The sequence below is a fragment of the Coregonus lavaretus genome (assembly GCF_964263955.1).
Source record: "Coregonus lavaretus genome assembly, chromosome: 29".
NCBI lineage: Eukaryota > Metazoa > Chordata > Actinopteri > Salmoniformes > Salmonidae > Coregonus > Coregonus lavaretus.
Genome location: NC_140016.1, coordinates 9,493,366 through 9,520,690, shown reverse-complemented (window position 1 = coordinate 9,520,690; position 27,325 = coordinate 9,493,366). Strand labels below are relative to the sequence as shown.

Below are 27,325 nucleotides of genomic sequence, written 5' to 3'. Positions count from 1 at the left end.
TGACAGTGACCCAGAAATGGACTGATGGAAGTAGAGAGAAAGAGATGGTTAGAGAGAGACAGCTTCACAAACAGGGGTAGAGAGAGACACGTATAGAAAAAGACAGGGGGAGAGAGAGACAGGGGAAGAGAGAGACAGGGGGAGAGAGACAGGGGAAGAGAGAGACAGGGGAAGAGAGAGACAGGGGAAGAGAGAGACAGGGAGTATAAGGGTTGAGTTAAGAGGAGGATACGTACACCCACTCACTTCACACCACCGTGGCCATTCTAGCACCCTTTTCTTTTGAAGAGTGGTTTAAACCAGACAACTGGGTGGTTCTCTCTCAGCTGTACATTCAGGCCATGGTGGAGTCAATGTTATGAGTGGCAAGGTTATTTTTGACACACTGTGCATGGCGTGGAAGCTGTTCTATTTAATCAAATGTGTGAAGAACACAGAGCAATGCTAAGGAAGACCTGTGAAATGGCTGTGTCATGGGACTTACATCATGTGCTGTTGGTTTACCTTAGGGTACTGATAGCCTTATACTACTAATAATATTATGAGATCATTTGAGCTGTTAACAGATTGTTCTAGTTTAAGTGTACTGTACAGATACGTTCAACACAGACATACAGTAGCCTATCACAAAGATGCCACACAAGCACTGTATTGATGGAAACTTTTGGAACAGTATCTCACCCATATCTATTACTCACAAGAGGAACTATAGCATTTACAGGTCAGTCAGTAGAACAGTAACAGATATAGTGTATGTAGGAATAACTCAAGATATTGCCCTAGTACCAATCAAAAGGAAAACAGTGTAAACCGGTTCAAACCTAATCCTGTCACACCAGAGGCATGTTGTGGGGATCATGCGGAACAGGGTCAGAGCATGACAGAGTATCACACAGTCTGAGTTTCATGCTGGGCCCATAGCTGAGGGTTTGACACGAGGAAAAACGTGTGTGTGTGTTTTTGATGCTAGCAAAAGATAAGATACACCACAAAAATCAGGTTCTAAAGGGAAGAAAGATGCAGACAAAATCAGAGCTGTCATGGAGACACAAAGGAAACATATAAAGAAGAAAACAACTGCAGTCATTATTGTGTAGTAGGTATAACCTTTATTGTGTGTAGTGGGCATCAAGTTCAAATATTAAGAGGTGCAACACAGAGCACAAAAACAAGCTTCAAAGTGTAAACAATTAGCTGCTTCTCCAGATGTAAAACAATCCCCATGCTGCATTCAAACAGCAGATGAGCCTGCTATACAGTAAACATGCATGAACAGACTAACGCACAGGAAACCAGATCAGGGTACCTCTGCATAACTCACATTCCTGTCCCTGGCCTATTCTCCATTAGTTAGATGTAATTTCAGTGCCATGTATGAAGAGAAAGATCTATGATCACCATAGAGACAAGGCATTGGGGGCAAAACAACTAGGCGGGGTTGGGGGGTGACTGTCATCGTGATGGTATGGGAGTTGTGAAAAAGTAAACATTGTCAATTGCAATCAATCTAGTACAGTTTGTTGAGTGGAAGTTTAAACATAGTTACTCTCTCGAGTGCTCGCAGTTTGAATCAAAGATATGGAACTAAGAGCATTTGAATGATGCAAAACTGGCACATCTAGACTTGCCATCTAACAATATCTAGGGTTGAGGTGAAACCAGTCTAGTAGTTTAAAACCTGATTTTGAAAGCTTCAATGGTTTAAACTTTCAACTAAACATTTCTGTTTATTATTTGTGTCAACGTTCTGGAACTTTCTCAACTGTGCTTCCAGCATTCTAAATGATCTCCACATGTTCACCGTGAATGTGTTCCAGAATCTCATAATCAGTTCCTTCTTTCTCGGTCAGTATCTTCAGTTGATCAGTAGGCCTACAGCTGTATCTCTCCACCCTTGGTCAAAACATATTTGACAAGCAGATACATAAGCAGAGTCCTGTCCTCAGGTGCTTGCGTCCAGCTCACCGACAGGGGGGCACTTATGTATTAAATTCAATACAGGTAGACATTTCAAAATAAGAGTTTCCAACGTAGTACATAATACACTACTTAATTGGGATCAATATTTCCTTTTTATTCATCTGAGAAAAAAATAAAATGGAAGCATTTGAAAGCATCTCATAGTAAACAGACAGGAAATACAAAAATATAGCTAAAACAATTCTAAGTGAGAATATTTTTTCACCAAAAAGGACAAGTTAATTACGTCTCTTTGGCTCAACATATGGACAGTATATTTTAAATGTCTTTAACAAGTTTCCCATCCCCTCACGCAACATCAACACATTCTGTTGCATTAATGTCCATTCATCAGTTCCAACTCTCCACCCGCCCAACCCTCCCTCTCATCAAATCTTCAGAAACATTTCCCCCACAACTCAAAACAACCCCTCCCTAACCCAGCCCTCCCCAGCTTCTCTCTGGCTCATTAGATTGCATTTTCCCCCTTCCTCCCAGCCCCATATCACTCTCCCATATCAATCTCCTGGTGGCGTTTAGAAGGTGGCACCAGGTGTTCCGGAAGCTTCCCTGGCAGCTCATGTCCCTCCAGCTTCACTCTGATCAGGTGATTGGCCAGCGCAAACTCCTCATCGTCTAGGTAACCATCCTTATCCACGTCGGCCAGCTTCCAGATCTTGCCCAGGACCGTGTTGGGCAGCTTGGACTTCACCATCTCCTTCTTGGCTGCCGCGCCCGACACTTTACCGTTGATCGGTGACAGAGTGTAGAAGATCTCATCGTACGAGGGTTTGTCCCGGCCCACCACCCACTCCTGCTCGTCGATGCCTTCCCCGGCGCCCTCTCCGTAGCCGTGACCGAAGGGGCCGGACATGGTGCCTTCGAAGGCGCCACCGTGGACAGCCTGGCTGGGCATGGCGGCTTCCTCCTGGCGAACCAGGGTCATGAGGCGGGCGATGTCGTTGGCCAACATGTCCTCCACAGCCTCCAGCAGCTTGGGCTTCATGGCAGGGAACTTAGAGAAGTCGTGGCCAGCCAGGAGCTCCTTCAGAGACGAGGGGAGATGAATACTATGTTAAAGGTCTGAGGTTATTAACAAAGAATATGTTCATCATTGGACGGTCTTCATTACATCTACAACATCATGATACAAATAATGGCATAACACTTCAGTTTGTAGAGTCACACTGATTAACCTTTGGTGTGGACATGCGTACGGAAACTATTCCAGCAACATTTCTCTGAGGAAGCTACACTAGATATGGATTCAGAGTCTCCATCTCACCTGCATCTTCTTGAGTTTAGGGAAGTCTCCAGGGGAGATCTGATGTTCCCTCTCTATCTTCAGGTACGTCTCTCCCAGGTTGGCGATCAGTTCCTTCTTCTTGTTCTCCTTCCCAAACACACTGGGCATCTCCTTCTTCAGAGAGCTGATGATGTAGGCATGGACCTGGACAAGGGTTCAAAGTTCACATAACCTTTAGAAACAAGCCATTGACCCAGACTGATATTCTGCCATAATAAACCATCTAGTTGAGGATGTAGGCATGTACAAGGGTTGAAACATCCTTTAGAAACTACCTGTTAACCAGTTGTGGAAAAGGTACCCAACTGTCATACTTGAGTAAAAGTAAAGATACCTTAATAGAAAATGACTCAAGTAAAAGTGAGTCATCCAGTAGAATCCTACTTGAGTAAAAGTCTAAAAGTATTTGGTTTTAAATATACTTAAGTATCAAAAGTAAATGTAATTGCTAAAATATACTTAAGTACCAAAAGTAGAAGTAAAAGTATAAATAATTTCAAATTCCCTATAATAAGCAAACCATACGGCACCTTTTTCTTGTTAGTTTTTTAAATTTACGGATAGCCAGGGGCACGCGCCAACACTCAGACATCATTTACAAATGAAACATGTGTTTAGTGAGTCCGCCAGATCAGAGGCAGTAGTAGGGATGACCAGGGATGTTCTTTTGATAAAAGTGTGTGAATTAGACCATTTTCCTGTCCTGCTAAGCATTCAAAATGTAACGAGTACTTTTGGGTGTCATGGAAAATGTATGGAGTTAAAAGTACATAATTTTCTTTAGGAATGTAGTCAAGTAAAAGTAGTCAAAAATATAAATATTAAAGTAAAGTACAGACACCCAAAAAAACGACTTAAGTAGTACTTTCAAGTATTTTTACTTAGCTACTTTACACCACTGCTGTTGACCCACAACAAAATACTACTAACTTGAACTCTGCTCCTCTCTGCTAAAGTGCCCTCTTGGATATTCCCTTATTCCTAGTCCCAATCTTTTAATATAGCTTAAATAGAACAATGAGTTTATAATGGTGAACGAGTGTTGCGCCTTTTCAATTATAAAAGAAAAACATGTTGCACCTCGACTCCCATTGGTTGAGTGCCCTCCACTTCTTTCTCCATTCTATGCCCCCATACCTTCCTTCAAACATCTGGACCCCTCACCTCACCTTAGCTAGCCGGGCCCTCTTGATGAGGTCGTTGAGCTTCCGTATCGCTGCGTTCCGGGGAAGACCCTGGATGTCCTGGAACAAGTCCTGTTCCTCAGCCTCAAACAGCTTCCTGTTGTCAGGGATCAGGAGAGGCTGGGCCCAGAACGACCCGATGTACACCCTCACCACCTGAGGACCACAATATATATATATATATATATATATATATATATATATATATATATATATATATATATCTCAACACAGTGTACAAAACATTAAGAACACCTTCCTAATATTGAGGACAGGGCATGGACTCATCAGACGCCCCCGAATGTGTTCGCATTCGGTGAAGAGTAGGGAAGGTCAGATCCAGACTCATTGAGAAGAAACTAACGTCCACGGGCGTGGTGTAGCGTTTGGCCGTAGCAAGGAGTCTGGGTAGCCAGGCACGGCCCCAGCAGGACCACAATGGAAATAAGTTAGTAGACTTTGCATCCTTAATGTATGTGTTGTTGTGTTGTAGTCTGATGGCTAAGGCAATTCTATATGCATTTAAAAATTGTCTGCATCTGAAATGACACCCTATTCCCACTAGAGTGCGCTACTTTTGACCATGGGAAAGTAGTGCACTATATAGGGAAGTGAGTGCCATTTGGGAGACCTATGTTGGCCCTGTTTAAAATAAGTGAACTATATAGGCAATAGGGTGCCATTTCGGATGCACCTTTGTGGAAATGAATAAAATAATAATAATTCACCTCGGGGGTGTTGATGATCTTCCCCAGCGACCACATGAGGGCGCCGTAGACTCTCATTAGCTGCTGCGTGTTGATCTGGTCAGCCTTGTTCAGCACCACACGCATCTTGTCCTCGTGGTTCTTCAGGGCGCGGATCACCTCAGAGAACTCGTCTGAGATGTCCAGCTTGTGGGCGTCAAACAGGAGGATGATGCGGTCCACGCGTTCTGCGAACCACTCGAGTACCGCCGCAAAGTCATACCCTGGAGAAATTTACATTTTACATTACATTTTAGTCATTTACATATTACATTACATTTTAGTCATTTAGCAGATGCTCTTATCCAGAGCGACTTACAGTTAATGAGTGCATACATTTTTCATACTGCAAGGGGAGGGTGGTTATGGTGGATTCACAAACACCAGTCTGGACTAGTCTATCAGCAAGACTTATGTTGAGGAGGAACCCCAAATGAGATGGCGAGGAGGCAGATGAGATGGCGAGGTGGCAGATGAGATGGCGAGGTGGCAGATGAGATGGCGAGGAGACAGGTAGGGAGACAGATGAGATGTGAGGAGACAGATGAGATGGTGAAGAGACAGATGAGATGGCGAGGAGACAGATGAGATGGCGAGGAGATAGATGAGATGGCGAGGAGACAGATGAGATGGCGAGGAGACAGATGAGATGGCGAGGAGACAGATGAGATGGCGAGGAGACAGATGATATGGCGAGGAGACAGATGAGATGGCGAGGAGACAGATGAGATGGCGAGGAGACAGATGAGATGGCGAGGAGACAGATGAGATGGCGAGGAGACAGATGAGATGGCGAAGAGACAAAATAAAGAGGAAAAGTGGGTATCGGGTTTTGAGGATGTGGGTTGTTGGTTTTGGTTTGTATTCTGTGGGTTGGACACTAACATGATCCTATAAATTGACAACTACATACTGAAACTATAGACCCTATGCAACGTGTTTCAAAACGTTGCTGATTCTGTCAAAATATTCAAACGTATTCAGTTCCATCCTCTTTAACCTATTTTTAAAAAAACAACAGGAAACAGATGAGGCTGAAACGTAATAGGAACAGAGAGGCCTTTTCTTCTTCGGAACAGAAGCCTGGGGAGTTCTGGCGCAGCAAACCGAGGCTCTTTAAACAGACAAAGGAAAAGAAAGATGAATAGAAAAAAAGAGAGAGAGAGAATGATGGTTTTGATTAGTGCCGGTGTCATCTGATCGGGGAAGAATGCAGTCAGTCTGTCTAAAAATCTCATCTACGCGGCTGACCACACAATCAGCACCAGCTCTGCTGCACACGCATTGCAGGGGGAGGCTTTGTGCGTCGTGCGTGTCGGGGTGGGGTGGGGGAGATCAGTGGAAAGTGAGAGTGGGAGAGAAAACATTTGAGCAAGAGAAAGTGAGTGAGTACTTTTATATATACAGCGCCGGAGAAGATGGCTGCCGTTTTACAGCCCTCTAACCAACCCTCTAACCAATTGTACTATTATGTGTGTTTTTCCGCGTTATTTGTAATTTATTTTGTACATAATGTTTCTGCCATCGTCTCTTATAACCAAAAAGAGCTTCTGGATATCAGGACAGCGATTACTCACCTCGCATTGGACAAAGATTTTTTCTTCAACGAGGCGGCCGCGAAGGATATCATACAGACACCCGACAAGGCCCAAATCCCCGTCATTCGCGTGAGGAAGAGACGGAGATATCGCGGACGCAGATCCGGGTGCCTTGTAAGGATCCGACGGCGAGCGAGTAAACTGCCTCTTCCATCAATCCTATTAGCCAACGTTCAAGCTTTTGAGAATAAAATGGACAATTTAAGATTACGGTTATCCTACCAACGGGACATTAAAAACTGTAATATCTTATGTTTCACGGAGTCGTGGCTGAACGACAACAATGATAACATTCAGCTAGCAGGCTATACGCTACATCGGCAGGACAGAACGGCTGACTCTGGTAAGACAAGGGGTGGCGGTCTGTGTATATTTGTAAACAACAGCTGGTGCACAAAATCAAATACTAAGGAAGTCTCGAGGTTTTGCTCGCCTGAGGTAGAGTATCTTATGATAAGCTGTAGACCACACTATTTACCAAGAGAGTTTGCATCTATATTTTTCATAGCTGTCTATTTACCACCACAAACCAATGCTGGCATTAAGATTGCACTGAATGAGTTGTACAAGGCCATTAATCAACAGGAAAACGCTCATCCAGATGCAGCGCTCCTAGTGGCCGGGGACTTTAATGCAGGGAAACTTAAATCCGTTCTACCTAATTTCTACCAGCATGTTAAATGTGCAACCAGAGGGAAAAAAACTCTAGACCACCTTTACTCCACACACAGAGACGCATACAAATCTCTCCCTCACCCTCCATTTGGCAAATCTGACCATAACTCTATCCTCCTGATTCCTGCTTATAAGCAAAAACTAAAGCAGGAAGCACCAGTGATTCGGTTAATAAAAAAGTGGTCAGATGACGCAGATGCTAAGCTACAGGACTGTTTTGCTAGCACAGACTGGAACATGTTCCGGGATTCTTCAGACAGCATTGAGGAGTACACCACATCAGTCACTGGCTTCATCAATAAGTGCATCGATGATGTCGTCCCCACAGTGACCGTACGTACATACCCCAACCAGAAGCCATGGATTACAGGAAACATCCGCACTGAGCTAAAGGGTAGAGCTGCCGCTTTCAAGGAACGGGACTCTAACCCGGACGCTTATAAGAAATCCCGCTATGACCTCCGACGAACCATCAAACAGGCAAAGAGTCAATACAGGTCTAAGATTGAATCATACTACACTGGCTCTGACGCTCGTCGGATGTGGCAGGGCTTGAAAACTATTACAGACTACAAAGGGAAGCACAGCCGCGAGCTGCCCAGTGACACAAGCCTACCAGACGAGCTAAACCACTTCTATGCTCGCTTCGAGGCAAGCAACACTGAAGCATGCATGAGAGCACCAGCTGTTCCAGATGACTATGTGATCACGCTCTCCGTAGCCGATGTGAGTAAGACTTTTAAGCAGGTCAACATTCACAAGGCCGCAGGGCCAGACGGATTACCAGGACGTGTACTCCGAGCATGTGCTGACCAACTGGCAAGTGTCTTCACTGACATTTTCAACATGTCCCTGACTGAGTCTGTAATACCAACATGTTTCAAGCAGACCACCATAGTCCCCGTGCCCAAGAACTCTAAGATAACCTGCCTAAATGACTACCGACCCGTAGCACTGACGTCTGTAGCCATGAAGTGCTTTGAAAGACTGGTCATGGCTCACATCAACAGCATAATCCCAGAAACCCTAGACCCACTCCAATTTGCATACCGCCCCAACAGATCCACAGATGATGCAATCTCTATCGCACTCCACACTGCCCTTTCCCACCTGGACAAGAGGAACACCTACGTGAGAATGCTATTCATTGACTACAGCTCAGCATTCAACACCATAGTGCCCTCTAAGCTCATCACTAAGCTAAGGATCCTGGGACTAAACACCTCCCTCTGCAACTGGATCCTGGACTTCCTGACGGGCCGCCCCCAGGTGGTAAGGGTAGGTAACAACACATCTGCCACACTGATCCTCAACACGGGGGCCCCTCAGGGGTGCGTGCTCAGTCCCCTCCTGTACTCTCTGTTCACCCATGACTGCATGGCCAGGCACGACTCCAACACCATCATTAAGTTTGCCGACGACACAACAGTGGTAGGCCTGATCACCGACAACGATGAGACAGCCTATAGGGAGGAGGTCAGAGATCTGGCCGTGTGGTGCCAGGACAACAACCTCTCCCTCAACGTGACCAAGACAAAGGAGATGATTGTGGACTACAGGAAAAAAAAGAGGACTGAGCACGCCCCCATTCTCATCGACGAGGCTGTAGTGGAACAGGTTGAGAGCTTCAAGTTCCTTGGTGTCCACATCACCAACGAACTATCATGGTCCAAACACACCAAGACAGTCGTGAAGAGGGCACGACAAAGCCTATTCCCCCTCAGGAGACTAAAAAGATTTGGCATGGGTCCTCAGATCCTCAAAAAATTCTACAGCTGCACCATCGAGAGCATCCTGACTGGTTGCATCACCGCCTGGTATGGCAACTGCTTGGCCTCTGACCGCAAGGCACTACAGAGGGTAGTGCGTACGGCCCAGTACATCACTGGGGCAAAGCTTCCTGCCATCCAGGACCTCTATACCAGGCGGTGTCAGAGGAAGGCCCTCAAAATTGTCAAAGACTCCAGCCACCCTAGTCATAGACTGTTCTCTCTGCTACCGCACGGCAAGCGGTACCGGAGTGCCAAGTCTAGGTCCAAAAGACTTCTCAACAGCTTCTACCCCCAAGCCATAAGACTCCTGAACAGCTAATCATGGCTCCCCGGACTATTTGCACTGCCCCCCCACCCCATCCTTTTTACGCTGCTGCTACTCTGTTAAGTATTTATGCATAGTCACTTTAACTCTACCCACATGTACATATTACCTCAACTACCTCAACTAGCCGGTGCCCCCGCACATTGACTCTGCAACGGTACCCCCCTGTATATATAGCCTCCCTACTGTCACTTTATTTTACTTCTGCTCTTTTTTTCTCAACACTTTTTTTGTTGTTGTTTTATTCGTACTTTTTTTGTTTAAAATAAATGCACTGTTGGTTAAGGGCTGTAAGTAAGCATTTCACTGTAATGTCTGCACCTGTTGTATTCGGCGCATGTGACCAATAAGATTTGATTTGATTTGATTTGAGTGAAAGTGAAAGTGACAAAGAGACAATCACTGGTAGAGAGAGAAAAAGGTAAATCATACCACCAGCATATCAAGACAGGAGAGAGAGAGAGAGTCACAGCCAGAGACAGAGACACAGAGAGAAACAGAGAGAGAGATGAAGAGTCACAGACAGAAACAGAGAGAGATATGGAGAGAGACAGAAACAGAGAGAGATATGGAGAGAGACAGCAACAGAGAGAGATATGGAGAGAGAGAGAGAGAGAGAGAGAGAGAGAGAGAGAGAGAGAGAGAGAGATGAAGACAGAGACAGAAACAGAGCCATGGAGAGAGAGAGAGAGAGAGTGTTATGGAGAGAGAGAGAGACAGAGAAAGAAACAGAGAGAGATATGGAGAGAGACCGAAACAGAGAGAGCGAAATGGAGAGAGACAGAAACAGAGAGAGATTGAAAGATGAGGGAATCTGAAAGTCAGAGGCACATGGGATTTAGAGGACATTCCTTCCGTCAAATGGATAGTTTGAAACAACTGTCCCCACACAATGACAACTACACCACTCTCTACAGTCTACCAACTGTCCCCAAACAATGACAACTACACCACTCTCTACAGTCTACCAACTGTCCCCACACAATGACAACTACACCATTCTCTAGTCTACCAACTGTCCCCACACAATGACAACTACACCACTCTCTACCAACTGTCCCCACATAATGACAACTACACCATTCTCTACAGTCGACCAACTGTCCCCAAACAATGACAACTACACCACTCTACAGTCTACCAACTGTCCCCACATGACAACTACACCACTCTACAGTCTACCAACTGTCCCCACAATGACAACTACACCACTCTCTACAGTCTACCAACTGTCCCCACAATGACAACTACACCACTCTCTACAGTCGACCAACTGTCCCCGCAATGCCAACTACACCACTCTCTACAGTCTACCAACTGTCCCCAAACAATGACAACAACACCACTCTCCACAGGTCTACCAATTGTCCCCACAATTACACCACTCTCTACAGTAGACCAACTGTTCCCAAACAATGACAACTACACCACTCTCTAGTCAACCAACTGTCCCCACACAATGACAACTAAACCACTCTCTACAGTCGACCAACTGTCCCCACACAATGACAACTGTCCCCACATGACAACTACACCACTCTCTACAGTCTACCAACTGTCCCCACATAATGACAACTACACCATTCTCTAGTCTACCAACTGTCCCCACAATGACAACTACACCACTCTCTACAGTCGACCAACTGTCCCCACAATGACAACTACACCACTCTCTACAGTCGACCAACTGTCCCCACAATGACAACTACACCACTCTCTACAGTCGACCAACTGTCCCCACAATGACAATTACACCACTCTACAGTCTACCAACTGATTTTTCAAAAAATTGACAGGTATTTACCTTTCCATGGTAGCAAGATCTTTTCTATTTTTGCTAAATTTCTATTAAAATTTCTTGGAGTGAGATCATTTATTTCATTTGGGATATGTATTCTGAGAATATCCACATCACCAACAGACCATTTTATTGGTAAACTACATGGTAATGTACAAATTGTACACATTGTATTTTTTAGTGATCCAATAGGTAATATAGTACATTTATCCAGAGAGGTTATCTAGATCCTCCTCTATGAGGCTGTGGAGGGATTGAAGTTGTGGATTTAAAAGAAAACATGAATCATCAGCGTACAATGACACCTTTGTTTTTAAACCCTGGATTTCTAATCCCTTGATATTATTGTTGAATCTGATTTTAATAGCTAACATTTCGATGGCCATAATAAATAGATATGCCGATAGTGGACAACCTTGTTTCACTCCTCTTGACAGTTTAAAACTTTCTGAGAAATAGCCATTATTTACTAGTTACTCTACATGATTTTAATTCATTTTATAAGAGATTCTCCAAAATTGAAATGATCCAGGCATTTATATATAAACCCCAGTCGTACTTTATCAAATGCCTTTTCAAAGTCGGCTATGAATAGCAGGCCTGGTTTCCCAGATTTTTCATAGTGTTCTATTGTTTCCAGTACTTGCCTTATATTATCTCCAATGTATCGTCCATGTAAAAAACCTGTCTGATTAGAATGAATAATGTCCGACAATACCTTTTTAATTCTATGCGCTATACATTTTGCTATAATTTTTGCATCACAACACTGAAGTGTAAGCGGCCTCCAATTTTTTTAATGGACTGGATCTTTATATTTTCCACTTGTATCCTGTTTCAGTAGTAATGAAATCAGACCTTCTTCTTGAGTGTCTGATAAACCTCCATTTACATAGGAGTGGTTAAAACATGCTAATAACGGTCCTCTGAGTGTCAAAAAAGGTATGGTATACCTCGACTGGTATGCCATCCAACCCTGGAGTTTTCCCGGACTTAAAGTCTTTAATTGCATCCAGAAGTTCCTCCTCTGTAATTTCACCTGCACATGAGTCTTTCTGTATGGCTGTTAATTTTACATTATCAATAGAAAACAAATCTCTACAATTAGCTTCAGTTGGAGGAGATGGAGGCGACTGAAATAAAAACATATGCTTAAAGTACTTTGTTTCCTCCTTCAAAATATCATTTGGTGAATCATGGGTGACTCCTTTATTTGTAACTAGTTTCAGTAAATTATTTTTGGTAGCATTTCTATGTTGAAGATAAAAAAAAGAATTTGGTGCATTTTTCCCCATATTCCATCCAGTTTGCTTTATTTTTTATAATATATTACACTTGATCTTTCTTGAATAAGTTTCTCCATTTCTTTTTGTTTTTCCTCTAATTTATTCTGAGCCTCTATGTTACAGTTTGCTATCTATCTGTTCTGTTAGACCTTCTATTTCCTTTGTTAGTATGGACTCTTTTGACCTAAATTGCTTTTGTTTTCAAGATGAGTACTGAATTGCATGGCCTCTAAAGGCACATTTAAAAGTGTCCCATACAATAAGGGAATTTGCTGTATCTATGTTATGTCGGAAAAACTCAGTTATAAATTCCTCTGTCCTAGTTAAAAACAAGTTTTCATCCAATAGGCTTTGATTACATTTCCAATATCCTCGCCCACGTGGAAATTCAGTAAGAGTAATGTCTATGCCAATTATATGATGGTCCGACCGTATTCTGTCACCTACAGTGCCTTGCAAAAGTATTCGTCCCCCTTGGCGTTTTTCCTATTTTGTTACATTACAACCTGTAATTTAAATTGATTTTTATTTGGATTTCATATAAATGGACATACACAAAATAGTCAAAATTGGTGAAGTGGAATTAAAAAAATAACTTGTTTCAAAAAATTCAAAACAATAAATAACGGAAAAGTGGTGCGTGCATATGTATTCACCCTCTTTGCTATGAAGCCCCTAAATAAGACCTGGTGCATCCATTTACCTTCAGAAGTCACTTAATTAGTTAAATAAAGTCCACCTGTGTGCAATTTAAGTATCACATGATCTGTTACATGATCTCAGTATAAGTATATATACACACACACCTGTTCTGAAAGGCCCCAGAGTCTGCAACACCACTAAGCAAGGGGCACCACCAAGCAAGCGGCACCATGAAGACCAAGGAGCTCTCCAAACAGGGCAGGGACAAATTTGTGGAGAAGTACCGATCAGGGTTGGGTTATAAAAAAAATATCCAAAACTTTGAACATCCCACGGAGCACCAGTAAATCCATTGTTAAAAAATGAAAGAAAATGGCACCACAACAAACCTGCCAAGAGAGGGCTGCCCACCAAAACTCACGGACCAGGCAAGAAGGGCATTAATCAGAGAGGCAACAAAGAGACCAAAGATAATCCTGAAGGAGCTGCAGAGCTCCACAGCGGATATTGGCGTATCTGTCCATAGGACCACTTTAAGCCATACACTCCACAGAACTGGGCTTTACGGAAGAGTGGCCAGAAAAAAGCCATTGCTTAAAGAAAAAAATAAGCAAACATGTTTGGTGTTTGCCAAAAGGCATGTGGGAGACTCTCCAAACATATGGAAGAAGGTACTCTGGTCAGATGAGACTAAAATTGAGATTTCTGGCCAACAAGGAAAACGCTATGTCACCTCTCATCACCCCGAGAACACCATCCCCACAGTGCTGCATGGTGGTGACAGCATCATGCTGTGGGGATGTTTTTCCATCGGCAGGGACTGGGAAACTGGTCAGAATTGAAGGAATGATGGATGGCGCTAAATACAGGGAAATTCTTGAGGGAAACCTGTTTCAGTCTTCCAGAGATTTGAGACTGGGACGGAGGTTCACCTTCCAGCAGGACAATGACCCTAAGCATACAGCTAAAGCAACACTCGAGTGGTTTAAGGGGAAACATTTAAATGTCTTGGAATGGCCTAGTCAAAGCCCAGACCTCAATCCAATTGGGAATCTGTGGTATGACTTAAAGATTGCTGTACACCAGCGGAACCCATCCAAGTTGAAGGAGCTGGAGCAGTTTTGCCTTGAAGAATCTGCAAAAATCCCAGTGGCTAGATGTGCCAAGCTTATAGAGACATACCCCAAGACACTTGCAGCTGTAATTGCTGCAAAAGGTGGCTCTACAAAGTATTGACTTTGGGGGGGGTGAATAGTTATGCACGCTCAAGTTCTGTTTTTTTGTCTTATTTCTTGTTTGTTTCACAACAAAAAATATTTTGCATCTTCAAAGTGGTAGGCATGTTGTGTAAATGAGATGATACAAACCCCCCCAAAATCAATTTTAATTCCAGGTTGTAAGGCAACAAAATAGGAAAAATGCCAAGGGGGGTGAATACTTTCGCAAGCCACTGTATCAACACATTTTAAACTTTTGGTGCCAACGAGAATGACATAAGAAAGAAGTCAAGACGACTAGCTTGATTGAGTCTCCGCCATGTATATCTCACTAGATCAGGATATTTAAGCCTCCATATATCTACTAGTTCTAATGTATCCAGGACCCATCCATCGAGAACAGCACACAGTGCCACCCACAAAACAGAAGCAGGTCAACCGCCAAAAGCATTTCCAATGCTCTCACCTAAATATATATATATATATATATATATATATAGCTATTTAAAAATATATATCTATTCAAATATCTTGCATATCTTAATTTCCATCATTATCAATTAATATGTGTAATAATGTCGGCAGTTCATGCGTAGGATTGTTACCTATAACCCGGATTGCCATTGTATTACATTACATTTTTGTCAAGCAATTATTATTTTAGCAAACAATTACTGTGGTTCATTCTATATTCTCCCTAACATCCTTACCCCCTTGCAACAGATGTGCGATAAACACACACACACACACTAACATACTCCACCCCTTTCCTGGTCCACAGTCTCAAAGAAAACCATTAGTAACACACTACGCCGTCATGGATTAAAATCCTGCAGCGCACATAAGGTCCCCCTGCTCAAGCCAGCGCATGTCCAGGCCCATCTGAAGTTTGCCAATGACCATCTGGATGATCCAGAGGAGGAATGGGAGAAGGTCATGTGGTCTGATGAGACAAAAATAGAGCTTTTTGGTCTAAACCACTCGCCGTGTTTGGAGGAAGAAGAAGGATGAGTACAACCCCAAGAACACCATCCCAACCGTGAAGCATGGAGGTGGAAACATCATTCTTTGGGGATGCTTTTCTGCAAAGGGGAAAGGACGACTGCACCGTATTGAGGGGAGGATGGATGGGGCCATGTATCGCGAGATCTTGGCCAACAACCTCCTTCCCTCAGTAAGAGCATTGAAGATGGGTCGTGGCTGGGTCTTCCAGCATGACCACGACCCGAAACACACAGCCAGGGCAACTAAGGAGTGGCTCCGTAAGAAGCATCTCAAGGTCCTGGAGTGGCCTAGTCAGTCTCCAGACCTGAACCCAATAGAAAATCTTTGGAGGGAGCTGAAAGTCCGTATTGCCCAGCGACAGCCCCGAAACCTGAAGGATCTGGAGAAGGTCTGTATGGAGGAGTGGGCCAAAATCCCTGCTGCAGTGTGTGCAAACCTGGTCAAGATCTACAGGAAACGTATGATCTCTGTAATTGCAAACAAAGGTTTCTGTACCAAATATTAAGTTCTGCTTTTCTGTATCAAATACTTATGTCATGCAATAAAATGCAAATTAATTACTTAAAAATCATACAATGTGATTTTCTGGATTTTTGTTTTAGATTCCGTCTCTCACAGTTGAAGTGTACCTATGATAAAAATTACAGACCTCTACATGCTTTGTAAGTAGGAAAACCTGCAAAATCGGCAGTGTCTCAAATACTAGTTCTCCCCACTGTATGTCTCTGACCGCATTTATTTTTCTGTTTTGGCTGCATATAGGCAACTCACAGCAGGGCCATAAAACAGATGGGGACTTCTCTTTGGTGTATGGGTCGCTCAGGTGGGTGTCTAGGATATAGGGTTGGGGATTGTTCCATCATGATAGGACAATAAAAAAATAGATTAGATGTATACTTTATTTTAAAATGTATGTCCCTCATCTGCACAAAATTGAAAGCTCTCTCTCTCACAACCCCCGCTCACAGGCACACGTTGGTTCTGGGATATGCAACCATTTCCTTTCTCAATCACTTAACGCCACACTTTTTCCAAACACAAAAACGCACACCACACCTTCTATCACAATACATCCACCCATACCCACATACTGTGCCTTCTATGTCTTCTGTCTGCTATGTTTTTATCTCCACTATGTTGATTGAGTACTTGTGTTCTAATTAGTTGTATTTGAAGATGTATTATTTTGCTTGTTATCTTTTCTTGTAATACCATCTTATCCCTTTATAAAATACTATAAATGTGCTTTATTATTACAATCCCTACCATGGCTAGTATTGGGTGTTCCATTATTCGACTCCTCTATTAGAACTTTCAGAATAGCCATGGAGTAGTCTTTGTGTCGCGGAACATTTGGTTGTCAATATACAGTTTATCGACAACGAGAGCAAAACGCTTCCCTTTTAATCTATTTTCCTTGAAGATTGGGTACAGAACTTTGCGCCGTTCTGCAATCTCCCTTGGGAACTGATCATTCATGCCTATTTTCGTGCCAGCAAGTATTTTACCTAGGCTTTTAACCATTACATTATCCTAAAAAAAATTGAATTTGGCAACGATTGGACGCTCATATCTCTGTCCTCTTTGTCCGAAACGGTGTACACGTTCGAGTTGGATTTTATCGACAGCCTCGAGTGGGATTTGAAGCGCTGTAAGAAAGAAGTCCTTCACAATTTTTTCGATAACCGCTCCTTCTTTTTCTTGGATACCAGTAAGTACTAGATGTTCTCTCATCAATCTAGTTTGAATGTCTTGTAAGGCTTCTCTCAGAAAGTTGTTCTCCTTTTTAAGTTCTTTAACGTCCGTTTCCATCCTAATGACTGTCCCTTTTAGTTTTTTTGTATCGTTCTCCATTATTGCAGCTTTTCCATCAGCCATTTCAAGACTCGCCTTCAACTCTTTTACATCATTACTGACCAACTCTAGTACGCCTAGTTTGTCATTTAACAGATCGCTTTCCACACTTACTAGTCCCAGTGGTGAAAAGCATAAATCATCTGTATCAGTCGATGAGTCGCATTTTCTCTTGGAGATTGATTCTCCTCGTTTATCCTCCGTCATGTTTGAATGTTGCTTGTTGTTGTAATATTTGTCGATACATTTCTCTAGCCTTATGATTTGTTTTGTGTTATTCTCCAGATTGAATGTTATTACCCGCAAATATATGAAGTGCTAATATTTAGTCTAACCTACTGATATTGAATATTATGTTTTTATCTTGAGGTGATTCGTACCGCTCTGTATTCAATATGCCATCTTTTCTACCGGAAGTGAGGGGTCACGCTTCTTGACGCTCACTCAGTTTCACAATGACAACTGTTGCTTCTAACCCAGTCCCCTACCAGGCCCCGGCACTGTCATACTGCTGACGAACAATACAGTCAGCCCCGTGTGTGGAATCATAGGCGTCTGAGGTATGAATGTGGTATTCCAGTATCACGTTTCGCCTGCGTCTCCCCCCAAGGTTAAACAGGGTCACCTTGACACACATTCATGTATGCATTTACACACTCCTCCCCCCCACATTGTGGTCCTCTGTAGCTCAGCTGGTAGAGCACGGCGCTTGTAACGCCAAGGTAGTGGGTTCGATCCCCGGGACCACCCATACACAAAAATGTATGCACGCATGACTGTAAGTCGCTTTGGATAAAAGCGTCTGCTAAATGGCATATTATATTATTATTATCTCTCATCTCTGTTTATCTTTCTCATACTTCTCTATTTTGTCCCTTCTTTCCTGTCTTTCCTCTCTTAAGATCTCTGCCCAGCTCTCCCTCTCAACCTTTCACTTGTAGGGGAAATAACTGACCCAATAAGAGATGATACTAATAAATATTATCAGCAGGATGAGCCAATAAGGAAAATATTGGCTGAGCAATATCAGAAGAATGTGCAATATTGGGGTTATGGGGAAATTCACAGTCATCTCAGTTCTAGTCAGCTTCCCTTCCCAGGACCCCAAATGTCATACGAGACAGTTGGATTACTTGCACTTCTCTTGACAGAAAAGATAAGTATTTGATACTATTCTCTCCTCTTAGCTGAGTTTTAAATGGCCTGTGTTACCTCTGACCCGCTTTGAGTGGTTGACACTGGCAGGCTTGACACATTTGAGTTTACGGTGATATATTAGTTTGTGTGTGTGTGGCTGACCTCTGCTTATCCTCTGTTTCTCCCCTGACAGGATTCCAGGGGTATCGATGATACTGATGCTCTCCAGGACTGGGTTGGGCATCTGAGCACACATAAATCTGAGAGAGAGAGAGAGAAGAGAGGAGAGAGGAGAGAGAGAGAAAAAGACAGTTAAGTAAGGATGCTGAAACAAAGCAAGGCATTAATGTATGCCCAAACTATGCTTCCAGTCAACCTGTCACAGCTAGAAATGGGAACTGAATGGTTTGACTGGAAGTGGAACAAAGCACAATTCAAACAAGGAGAGAACTGTTTTCTGTGAGAGTTGAATGCTGCATAATTTCTTCAATTATCCATAGAATAACCTTGACTCGCTGCCCAAACCCATACAACACATGATGTTGTCATCTTGCATTAGCTTTACAACTTCTATTACTTCTCATCCCAGAACTCTGCTGCCCCACCGCTCCCTCAGAACTAATATTCTGGACACTGCTCCCTCAGAACTAATATTCTGGACACTGCTCCCTCAGAACTAATATTCTGGACACTGCTGCCTCAGAACTAATATTCTGGACACTGCTGCCTCAGAACTAATATTCTGGACACTGCTGCCTCAGAACTAATATTCTGGACACTGCTGCCTCAGAACTAATATTCTGGACACTGCTGCCTCAGAACTAATATTCTGGACACTACTGCCTCAGAACTAATATTCTGGACACTGCACCCTCAGAACTAATATTCTGGACACTGCTCCCTCAGAACTAATATTCTGGACATTATGCTACATGCATTAGGTCACAAGACTACAAGAACTAAGCTCTTAACTTACATTCTCCCAGGATAGTAGATCTAGTCTACAACTGGACCGTTTACAACAGACGTTTCATAGAGAGAAGAGGGGGGGACAGAACATTTAAGGCCAAACAAGAAGTCAAATAAATAAGGGGGGGGGGTCCTGTGGTAGAGTCGTATCATATTACAATGGGAATATTTGCCAAGTATAAAAAAAAAACAGTGTATTTTTCCACTTTGTATGTCATACAGTTGAAGTCGGAAGTTTACATACACTTAGCTTAGAGTCATTTAAACTCGTTTTTCAACCACTCCACAAATTTCTTGTTAACAAACTATAGTTTAGGCAAGTTGGTTAGGACATCTACTTTGTGCATGACACAAGTAGTTTTTCCAACAATTGTTTACAGACAGATTATTTCACTGTATCACAATTCCAGTGGGTCAGAAGTTTACATACACTAAATTGACTGTGCCTTTAAACAGCTTGGAAAATTCCAGAAAATTATGTCATGGCTTTAGAAGCATCTGATAGGCTAATTGACATCATTTGAGTCAATTGGAGGTGTACCTGTGGATGTATTTCAAGGCCTACCTTCAAACTCAGTGCCTCTTTGCTTGACATCATGGGAAAATCAAAAGAAATCAGCAAAGACCTCAGAAAAAATGTGTAGACCTCCACAAGTCTGGTTCATCCTTGGGAGCAATTTCCTAATGCCTGAAGGTACCACGTTCATCTGTACAAACAATAGTACGCAAGTATAAACACCATGGGACCACGCAGCCGTCATACCGCTCAGGAAGGAGACGCGTTCTGTCTCCTAGAGATGAACGTACTTTGGTGTGAAAAGTGCAAATCAATCCCAGAACAACAGCAAAGGACCTTGTGAAGATGCTGGAGGAAACAGGTACAAAAGTATCTATATCCACAGTAAAAATGAGTCCTATAGACATAACCTGAAAGGCCGCTCAGCAAGGAAGAAGCCACTGCTCCAAAACTACGGTTTGCAACTGCACATGGGGACAAAGTTCATACTTTTTGGAGAAATGACCTCTAGTCTGATGCTGCCACCCCCGTGCTTAACTGTTTGGCCATAATGACAATCGTTATGTTTGGAGGAAAAGGGGGGTTGCTTGCAAGCCGAACAACACCATCCCAACAGTGAAGCACGGGGGTGGCAGCATCATGCTGTGGGGGTGCTTTGCTGCAGGAGGGACTGGTGCACTTCACAAAATAGATGGCATCATGAGGAAGGAAAATTATGTGGACATATTGAAGCAACATCTCAAAACATCAGTCAGGAAGTTAAAGCTTGGTCGCAAATGGGTCTTCCAAATGGACAATGACTCCAAGCATACTTCCAAAGTTGTGGCAAAATGGCTTAAGGACAACAAAGTCAAGGTATTGGAGTGGCCATCACAAAGCCCTGACCTCAATCCTATAGAAAATGTGTGGGAAGAACTGAAAAAGCGTGTGCTAGCAAGGAGGCCTACAAACCTGACTCAGTTACACCAGCTCTGTCAGGAGGAATGGGCCAAAATTCACCCAACTTATTGTGGGAAGCTTGTGGAAGGCTACCCGAAACGTTTGACCCAAGTTAAACAATTGAAAGGCAATGCTACCAAATACTAATTGAGTGTATGTAAACTTCTGACCCACTGGGAATGTGATGAAAGAAATAAAAGCTTAAATAAATCATTCTCTCTACTATTATTCTGACATTTCACATTCTTAAAATAAAGTGGTGATCCTAACTGACCTAAGACAGGGAATTTTTACTAGGATTAAATGTCAGGAATTGTGAAAAACTGAGTTTAAATGCATTTGACTAAGGTGTATGTAAACTTACGACTTCAACTGTACATTCTGCGGAACTCTGGCCAAGCCTTCCCGTTTATCTAACATTTCCCACACAATTGGGCTAACCTCAGAATGACTCTCTCTCCATCACACACTGAAACAGTAACCACATCATGTTGTCCCCCTCCTCACCCCCACCAGGAAGACCTTCAACTTCCCAAAGTGAAGAAATACTATCAGCATTGCCATTCATTGTATGAGCACTGAGGAAGTGGTGGACTGTGCCGCTGTGCAAGACAAGTAGACCTACGTACTTTACAACACATGGTACTGGAAGCCGCAATGCAGTAATGTGCAGAGTCAGTCAGTCATTAAAACAGAGTTCAGTAAAACGGAACCCCAACCCACTGACTCTTACTACTCCCATTGTGAACACAAACGCACAGAGTGGCCGATGGCTGGTTGTGGTAGTTAAAGGTCAACGCTACGGTTATAGACCTATAATTACCACAACATCTGTCTGTGCTGTCCTCTCAGTTACAATAGTCATCAGTCTTGTTGTAAAACAGCCCTGTCTCATGGGCCTTGTGATGACTTGCGAGAATAATTATCAATTGACCCTCATTTACTTTCTCTGCTATGAGTCAATGGAAATCAACTGTACAGGTGCACCCTGGGTAATGTAGTACCCCAGAACAGGGGTGAGGAGGAGTTTAATCCAGCATCAGTGTTGACCCATGTGTCTTGAGCCAGCATATGGCGGTGTGTGAGGCACCACAGCTAATCTGGGGTTGAGGAAATCCCCTATTGCCAGGTTCAGCACATGACTTCCTCTAAAACCTGTACAGTCAGTCTGTGTCTCTCCAACATGGAGAGAGACAAGGCCAGGTTTATCTGACCATCTGTTTGAGTGCTGTGTATTGTGGTGCCAGCCAAGCTCTCACAGAGAGGAGATAGACCTTCTCTCTAGCGGATACTTCAGCAAAGGACACTACAATAAAACAACCTTGAGGGATTGTGTGTTTGAAGACAAAGATAAGAGTACACACATAAAGCCCCAGAACAGACAAACTAACTTATTGTTGTCATAATGCCACGTAGAACAGACTAGAACAACTGACTGTGGTGTCAGAATGCACTAGAACAACTGACTGTGGTGTCAGAATGCACCATAGAGCAGTCTGGATCGCTGAATCACTTTGATGTGTCATGATAATGAGTCACTGAATACACAAGAAGACCAGCTGAGTACTGAGTAGCCATAGCCTAGATGCTGACTGACTGTGCTGTCACACTACCATGAAGAACATACCAGCACTGCACTTTGACTAGGATTTCCTAATGCATCATAGCAGGCAGAAGCCTCAGTGGGAGTTGGCCAGCTGTTACTACTGATGTGGCAACCGTAGCCTTTTCTGGGGTGTGCAACTAAGGAGAAGAAAGATAAAGCACTGTCGCCTGCCTGCTGAAAACACAATCCATTATTTTCCATTTACCTTTCAGTGCTGCTGCAGGCTAAACAATGTTGCAGACTAGGATGTGACTATAGTTTAGATTAGGCTAGGTGTTGTTACACTGTTCAAATAGCCAAGGGGAAAAGGTTCTCTCAACTTGGCAAGGTGACTTGTCCAGGTGGGTTAACAACAGGTATGGTGGATGGAACAGAGGCTACAATCTGTTGTGGTGATGAAATAAAGGGGTAAACACCTTGGGCTAAATGACAGGAGGAATATGATGCAACAGTAGAGATAGTTTTGCTTCAAATAGTCCCTACATGCAGAGGCTTGTGAGGGAGGTATTTTATGGAATGTTGAGAGAGGTGTTACCATAGAGATCCTATTAAATTCCCATTGGGCCTGGGAACTTGGCATGAGTATTTATTTACCTGTTGAGGAACGCGTTACCAAAGGCGTTGAGTTTGCGGAAGGGTTTTTGGGGGTCGACAACCAAGGCGTTTCCAGGTATCATCCCGTCCTGGTCACCGTGCATCACGGCTATGAAAGAGTCTGTCGTCGGCTCCGGACCTATTCTCATACCGGGGAAGTCCTGCTCCATCAGGTGCCGAATAAAGGTGGTTTTCCCGGTCGAGTACTGACCAACCAAGAGAACCATGGGTTTGTTGTCGAAATCGGCATCCTCGAGCGCCGGTGAGTGGAAGTCGTGGAACTGGTAGGTGTCCTCCAGGGGAAAGAGTTTAGTCCGATATAGCTTTTTCAAACCTTGCGAAACATCCTGGAACGGTTCAGGCGTTTTTTTGTCCCTACTGCGGAACATGGTGGGCTGTTGAGCTGGTTTGACACAGCACTGTCGCGTTGGATCTGAAAACAGCAGAGAGAGAGATGGCGATGTAGTTAGCGCAAGCAACTATCACAGATAACAGTAGTAGAGTAACGTTAGCTAGAGATGCTAAAGTAGGCGAGGTCTTGAAGTGTTGATCGTCCCTCCTTCCTGACTAGCCAAACACGCCCCAGCTAGTTATTAACTTGAGAATTAATGTATCGCGACAGCAAGTAACTATCTTTTGTAGGAGTCGAGAGCGTAATTTCTCTTAAACATTAAATAATAACCACACGCTATCCGTTAAAAGGAGGAAAACATCACTTTTACCTGTCCGTTTGTGTTCTGTGGCCGTGTTCACCGGCTGGCTGACACTTGTGTGTGTGTGTGAGACACGCAGGAAGCGGAAGTGGAATGTGAACTTCAAAATAAAAGTCCCAGCGAATTAATGAAGTGCGTAGGCCTATGATCGCTCAAAATGATTCAGATGATTGTGAGGAATGAGGATAAAGAAACAGATAATTAATACCTGACTTCTCGTCATCTCACCAAGTCTTGTGATAGCTGCTGCACATTGCTGGTTTGGCCCTAAGGTTTGGCCTCACTATTCTGCAATTCATTAAAAGATGGACTCAGCTCTATAGTGCCCCATCTGATAGCCAAAGAAAAATCTGCTGTGTGTATGTGTGTGTGTGTTCATTGCTGGCCCAAATATATGGTAGGCTGTGATGAAGACCAGATCCAGTGAAAAGGAGAGACAATTACAGTAAATATCAGTATATTTATTGTGAAAAGTAACACTATACAGATACATTAGAATTGAAAGGCCTATTCAAGTACATACAAGTACATAGACAACGTCACATACAGTAGATTAAGGCTTACACCGTGCATCCAGGGTGACGACCAGAGGTGTCTCTCCGCCCATAACAGCAGCTCCACTGGAACCCTGAGCTATTCCATATGGAGATGCTGTTACAGCCAGCAAGCACCAGACACTGGAGTTATACTGCACCTTGTAACACAGCTATAAATCCACATGATTCAGTAGTAAACCATTTAAGGACTGCGTCGTGCCTAAGAACAGCCTTTAGCTGTGATATATTGGCCATATACCACACCCCCTCGGGCCTTATTGCTTAAGTATAGCAGGGCTGTTCAATTACAGTCCTGGAGGCCCAAAACACTTCTGGTTTTCATCCTCTCCTTCTAATAAAGAAGCTCCGATGACGTGGACGTCAATTAAGGCAGCCCCCGCACCTATCTGATTCAGAGGGGTTGGGGTAAATGCATAAGACACATTTCGGTTGAATGCATTCAGTTGTGCAACTAACTAGGTATACCCATTCTCCTAATAAGGGACAAATTCAGACCTGGGACACCAGGGGAGTGCAATTTACTACCAGGTAGAGACAAAAACCAGAAGTGTTTCGGCCCTCCAGGACCGGAATCGAACAGCCCTGATGTATACATGAGAATTAAAAGGCCTATTCAAGTACATACAAGTACATAAACAACGTCACACACAGTAGATTAAGGCTTACACCGTGCATCCAGGGTGACGACCAGAGGTGTCTCTCCGCCCATAACAGCAGCTCCACTGGAACCCTGAGCTATTCCATATGGAGATGCTGTTACAGCCAGCAAGCACCAGACACTGGAGTTATACTGCACCTTGTCACACAGCCATAAATCCACATGATTCAATAGTAAACCATTTAAGGACTGTATCCCAAGTCTCAAGGAGTCATGTAATGAAGTGTGAGATTAGACTGCCTCCTGTTGGTCAAGGAGAATTACAACACAGAGCTTCTGTGCCATAAATCTGAACATGTGATGAAAGGAAAGGGAAAGGGGGATACCTAGTCAGTTGTACAACTGAATGCATTCAACTGAAATGTGTCTTCCGCATTTAACCCAACCTCTCTGTCAATGCATAAAATGCATGTGATAATCAGTGGTGGAAAAAGTACCCAACTGTCATACTTGAGTAAAAGGTACATCATTTTCTTTAGGAATGTAGTGAAGTAAAAGTAAAAGTTGTGAAAAAGAAATAGTAAAGTAAAGTACAGATACCCCCAAAAACTACTTAAGTAGTACTTTCTTTACCTTTGATCTAGCTCATTGCTTATTTACAATACAGATTGTGTATCACTTATTATGGCAATAAAATCATGTTGATTATCTGAATGAAACAGTATGACTAAAGAGAGTGGTGATTATCTGAATGAAACAATATGACTAAAGGGCATGGTGATTATCTGACTGAAACAATATGACTAAAGGGCATGGTGATTATCTGACTGAAACAATATGACAAAAGGGCATGGTGATTATCTGACTGAAACAATATGACAAAAGGGCATGGTGATTATCTGAATGAAACAATATGACTAAAGGGCATGGTGATTATCTGAATGAAACAATATGACTAAAGGGCATGGTGATTATCTGAATGAAACAATATGACTAAAGGGCATGGTGATTATCTGAATGAAACAATATGACTAAAGGGCATGGTGATTATCTGAATGAAACAATATGACTAAAGGGCATGGTGATTATCTGAATGAAACAATATGACTAAAGGGCATGGTGATTATCTGAATGAAACAATATGACTAAAGGGCATGGTGATTATCTGAATGAAACAATATGACTAAAGGTCATGGTGATTATCTGAATGAAACAATATGACTAAAGGCCATGGTGATTATCTGAATGAAACAATATGACTAAAGGGCATGGTGATTATCTGAATGAAACAATATGACTAAAGGGAATGGTGATTATCTGAATGAAACAATATGACTAAAGGGCATGGTGATTATCTGAATGAAACAATATGACTAAAGGGCATGGTGACTGTGCCCGCCAGCGCAATGTTCTCAAAGGGTTGGTCCCGTTCAGCACATAAGTAGTCTGGGTGTCCTGCAAAGGGGTTTCAGTTATTCAACTTCAATCAATGAAATACTTTTATATGCATTCATGATTGAATTTCAATTACATTTATTGAATTGAGAGGATTTCAAACAGTATTGAACTTACTATGATAAACATAGTATGAATCGTAGGCCTTCTCTAGTTCCAGAATCTTAGGCCTTCTCTTTCTTGCTGTCCTTCCCAGAATCTCTCTAGACTTTGACTCACTGATCTTTACCCTTCCAGCTTTGCAAAACAAAACAATAAAATAAAATAACAAGAGAGTGACTTTGGACCCTTATTGCCTCCTTCAACTTTGTTCACCTTTCTGTCTTACACATTGCTCTCTTTCTATATTTTTGAATTCATTTGAGTTTCTTTGTCTAATCAGTGAATTCACATATCACGAAATATAATAATGTAATCACTTAGAATTACAAAGTACTTAATCCGTTAAATCAAGTACCTAAAGAAGTTAGGAAATCAGCTGACTTTCTCTGCGCCTGTCAGTTACAAGAAGAGGAAACCAGAAGATGAAAGGCTACCAGTGTCCTAAATAAAACGGACTATGGATGGAATGATCTATTGCACTTTACTACATTCCTTCGTCTCATCCAAGGGGATCTCATGATGTAGACAGGTTGAGATTTAAACATAACAATTTGAAAACAAACTGAACCTACTCACCCTCAGGAACTGAAGTTCAGTAAAGGACTGGTAAAGGAGTGAGTGAGGGCTGCTTAAGACTGTGAGAGGGAGAGAGAAATGAATAATTATATGTACAGTAAATATGTAACAGGCCCTGCCCATAAACTCTGAATCCTTGCCCATAAACTCTGCATCCTGTTTGAATACCTATAGGTATACAGTCATACTGTAAGA

At 42.9% G+C, this 27,325-nt stretch overlaps 1 protein-coding gene across 1 annotated transcript; it reads right to left on the bottom strand.

The window, feature by feature from the left end:
- Positions 1-1,091: 1,091 nt before the first annotated feature.
- LOC311105212 (EH domain-containing protein 1-like) lies at positions 1,092-23,907 on the bottom strand. Its single transcript, XM_084147273.1, has 7 exons — positions 23,852-23,907; positions 23,130-23,562; positions 18,667-18,764; positions 5,178-5,419; positions 4,435-4,605; positions 3,245-3,409; positions 1,092-3,004 (listed from the first exon to the last, which is right to left on the bottom strand). The coding sequence occupies exons 2-7, from the start codon at positions 23,516-23,518 to the stop codon at positions 2,465-2,467; spliced, it is 1,605 nt and encodes a 534-aa protein (XP_084003399.1). The 5' UTR covers positions 23,519-23,562; positions 23,852-23,907; the 3' UTR covers positions 1,092-2,464.
- Positions 23,908-27,325: the final 3,418 nt, after the last annotated feature.

Coding starts and splice junctions, on each gene's coding strand:
- LOC311105212 (XM_084147273.1), bottom strand. CDS start 23,518: ATGTTCCGCAGTAGGGACAAAAAAACGCCTGAACCGTTCCAGGATGTT. Junction 18,765..23,129: donor GGTAACGCGTTCCTCAACAG/GTAAATAAATAC, acceptor TCTCTCTCTCAG/ATTTATGTGTGCTCAGATGC. Junction 3,005..3,244: donor CTAAACTCAAGAAGATGCAG/GTGAGATGGAGA, acceptor TCGTCTCTGAAG/GAGCTCCTGGCTGGCCACGA.